At 30.4% G+C, this 4,337-nt stretch overlaps 1 protein-coding gene across 1 annotated transcript; it reads left to right on the plus strand.

Moving 5' to 3' along the window:
• The first annotated feature begins 3,109 nt into the window (after positions 1-3,109).
• Positions 3,110-4,031, plus strand: LOC107921825 (probable E3 ubiquitin-protein ligase ATL44). Its single transcript, XM_016851666.2, has one exon. It carries the CDS (start codon positions 3,306-3,308, stop codon positions 3,777-3,779), a length of 474 nt encoding a protein of 157 aa, XP_016707155.1. The 5' UTR covers positions 3,110-3,305; the 3' UTR covers positions 3,780-4,031.
• The last annotated feature ends 306 nt before the right edge of the window (positions 4,032-4,337 follow it).

The raw sequence follows: 4,337 nt of genomic DNA on the forward strand, positions 1-4,337 counted from the left end.
ACACAGCCGTGTCTTCCCTACACCTCAATTTTACAATTTCCACAAGACCTTAGTCTGTTAAACAACCTAGCCATACGACCGTGTACCCCTCCACATGGTCCAGGGCTTCCCACGTGGTCCAGTCACACTGCCACGTGTCCCATGTTTATCCAATTTTACAATTTTGTCCAAAATTTTATGTTTTATGCTGATTAGTCCCTGAATGGTTCCCGAACTATTTTCAATATCTTATTTTACTCAATTGAGTTCTTGATAATATGAATAATGCTAAAATTCATGATCTAATTCACTAAATTAATGTTATATTTATATGACTACATGAATTGTGAATAAAAATGCATATTGTATCTGTATTTGTGAATTGTTCGTACATGCTTTATGATATCGTTAGATTGGATCCTTGAAAAGCACATGTTTTGGTTATTGTACAGAGTGGATGAGAGTATATTTATTGGTGCAATTCTCGATTTGTTATAAGCATGTTATCCATTTTTGTTATATTCTTTATATAAGTATGTCATATTTTATTGCATGGGATGAAACGTTTTGAAAGGAGGAAGCTCTAGCAGAATACTAATCTGCAATTCTAGTGGTTCATCCATATATTATCTGACAACTTTTATCTGCAATTAAGTTGTGCATTCACAACTATCTGGCAGTGTATTAAGCTGCAACACTGGTGGTTCGCCCATCTATTATCTGACAGCTCTCATATGCATTTATGTTGTGTATTCACAACCATATGGAAATGTATTAACCTGCAAATTTGTGGCTTATCCACAACTCGGTGTAAAGGGATGGATGAGTTCTGGGGAACTCTTATGTTGTGTAGCGGTGGGGTAGGATCTTTTCTGTTAAATCTGAATCTGTGTTGCATTCACAAAAGTATGTGCAAACGTTTTTTTGAAAGTGGTGAGATGATATATACGTATATATTTGAGCATGATGTTGATTTTTTAATATGATATTCCAAGTATGTTGTTATGAATTATTATATGTGATGTGATTTTGTATGCTAATCGGTTGCACAGATTATCTTGTGATGGAACTCACACTGAACTTCATAGCTCACTCCATTTATTTTCCACCTTCTCAGATAACCCACCAGGTTAGGATGCGGGCACGGAATCTAGTGGGTCTCGGCTCGGGATTTTAATTTATAAAATTATTTTAGGCTCGTTATTTGATTTATTTCAACTATCATTATTCAAGTATGTATTATGATTTTATTTCAAATTGTTTCTTGAGACTTAGAATTTGAGTTTGTTTTCATATTGCATGAAATTTAATTTGAATTTTAAGATATCAAGTGACGTTTAATAATTAGTTATGCATAAACTTGGTTTTTATTAAAAACATAAATAAATAATGTCTTTTTCCTCTGCTAAACTATAATTAAAATGTTAGGAATAATAAATTGATATTTAAACTAAGTTTTCTACTAAACTAAACAAATGTCTTAAAATGACTATTTTAAAACTCCAATAAGCTTACTAGGTCACTTCTGTGGCTAATGTAATATTTCGAATTCGGGTCTAATGTCTAGGCTAGGTTGGGGAAGTTACAAGATCGTACATATTTTTATATGTTATTATTAATTAGTTTCAAACTATATATTTCATTATTTATTGTATGTTACTTTTAAACATACATCTGTGTTCTAAATATGTAGTTTCCACACGCATACGTGTGATAAATTTTTTGTATTAATAAGATTGTTGATTGAGTTGGTGTCATAAGTTAACTTGATACCAACTCAAGATTGATGACTACACCATGATAAACAATTTAGTATTATTAATGTGATGTAATTATGTGTTTAAATTTCGTTTTACTCACAATTTAATTTCATTATAATATTGTACATATTTCATGTATTATTAATCAATTTCAAAACATACATTTTATTATTTATCATATATTTTTTTAAACGCATGTGTCTTTATATTCTAAATACGTGATTTTTATAAATTTACATGTGTGATGAGAATTTTAGTATTTAAAAATAATCATTCTATTCTCATGCTTCAATGGGTTGGACCCTTTGAGTTGTTTTTTTTCTTTCAGTTGCTACTTGTGCTTTTAATAATTATAAGTAATTGATTTTATTTGTGGCAACATTTCTAAAAAAAAGTTGTGGATGGTGTAATTGAATATTATTGTGGTTGAAAAGAAGTTTCAATTTACGTTAAAAGATTTTAAGCAGCAATGATAGATTCATAGGTAAAAGTGATGTATGAAAGTTTTGAAAGTTATAGAGTAATTGGATTTGGGTATAATTACTTAAATTCTCATTTCTACCTTTAAAAATTGAAAAAGTATAATTAGGTGCTTCAATTACACTAAATTTAGTAGAACTCACCAATTATAATGGTTGTTTAAACATGTAATCACAGTGTAATTACAAGTAACTACACCTATGAAATATTCTATAAAATTAGTGCTCTTAAAAGGGAATTTATTATCAAATTAATTTAAAAAGATAATTATTTGGTATATATAGGTGGATTTTTTTTATTTTCAAAAGCCAATTAAATAAGTATTCTTAGCTGATATTTAAAAAAAGAGTTAGTATTTGGTACATTGTTAGTGTAAAAAAAAAATTTATTTCAGAAATAATTTTAAAAATTTATCACATATTTTTTAAATATTTTATTATACTTCTATAAAACACTTGTTAATCCCTTAACTGTACTTATGAAGCTTAAAAACTTCATTAGCATTATAGCAGATTCTTTTTTAATATATATAAATGTGACACACGATCGTATTTTAACATCACTTATGGGTTTATTAAAAGAAAAACAATGTAAAAAAGTATTTGAAACTCATTTTAAAATTTATTCTCCTTGTTAATGCTAATTTAGCAATATGGACCAAGGTTAGTAGCAAATAACATACTACGAATTCTTCTAAATTGAAGTGGGAAGATGATTTTAGATATGAATTTCATTGTAATTACAAAGTGCAAATTCTAATTCTAAAATATAAATATGCTGTTGGTGACGTAGACTGTTTTAAATATCTCCAACATTTTTTTTCTTAAAAAGAAGAAAAGAAAATCAAACCCGGACTGTTAATAATGTTTTCCTTCAAAAACCACACACATTGCAATATTTAAAATAGTAATATTTTCTTTTGTCTGCTAATGTTTACTAAAAGTCCTCCCTTTGAATGGATTGGGGGATAATTCAGCAGTAAGTAAATTAGAGCAACCATTTCTGAATACAATACTCCATAACTAACCATTTCCCACCCTTTTCTAACCCATCTCGTTTCTCCCAAAAACAAAAACCCATATCGCAATGTTTGCTTCATCCTATTCATCACTTTCTTTCCACCACTCAACCATGGCGATTGACCAACTAGGAAAGTACTTGGTTTCTCTTCTTTCAATGGTTTCGGTTGTGAAGTGGGCCTGGAATTTGTTGCTTCGTTTCTGTTTGTTCCCTTGTGCACCCATTGGTGGCGAAGATTTCAAGCTAGGGTGGCAGAATTACAGCTGCAAGCAAGACGCGGGTGATGATGAAGCAGAAGTTGAATGTGCTATATGTTTATGTAAGATCGACAAAGACGATGAGATTCCGGAGTTGAGATGTGACCATCTTTTCCATAAAGTTTGCATGGATAGATGGGTCGGATGCCGGCGTTCCACCTGCCCTCTCTGTCGCACTTCTTTAACAGCTCCCCGGCAACTAGTTTCCGGCATGGAAGTCCTTCTTTTCAAATATTGTTGTTTGGATGATAGCAGGCACCGTGAGACCTGGTGGCTGCGATAGGTTAAAATAGGTACCGTGATATTGCGGCAGTCGAAGTTGTATTTATTTATTTACCGGAATTGATTGTAATACATTCATTATATGGGACAAACTCAATGTATAGAAAAGGCCAAGGGGTTTGGCATCCAAATATAATTACTTGACTCATGGAAGAGCCTTAGAAATTAAAGTTTGAAAGGCCAATTCCGTACGGATCCAACAAGGAATTTTATTAGCTATTAAATGAAGGCTGATTAATGTTTCAATGCTGTATTTACTAGACTTTCTTGCAATTACTCTCTCATCTCTATACTTTCAACCAATTCCATTTTAACTATCAGTTTAGCAAATGTCAATAAAACTATACATTGATTTTGAGTAATAATATATTCATTGCGGATTCAAATATCCATTATTCAAATCTACTTTATTTTTGTAGATATCCAAATCATTATTATTTTTTGCTTAATAAACTTGGATATTTGATAAATAATGTTATTTAATATAGACAATAATTTGATTAAGCTGATAATTGGATTTGACTTTTAAAAAATTATGCGAAATTGAATACAAATTACA

Source organism: Gossypium hirsutum, chromosome D01, assembly GCF_007990345.1.
Source record: "Gossypium hirsutum isolate 1008001.06 chromosome D01, Gossypium_hirsutum_v2.1, whole genome shotgun sequence".
NCBI classification, from domain to species: domain Eukaryota; kingdom Viridiplantae; phylum Streptophyta; class Magnoliopsida; order Malvales; family Malvaceae; genus Gossypium; species Gossypium hirsutum.

Coding starts and splice junctions, on each gene's coding strand:
- LOC107921825 (XM_016851666.2), top strand. CDS start 3,306: ATGTTTGCTTCATCCTATTCATCACTTTCTTTCCACCACTCAACCATG.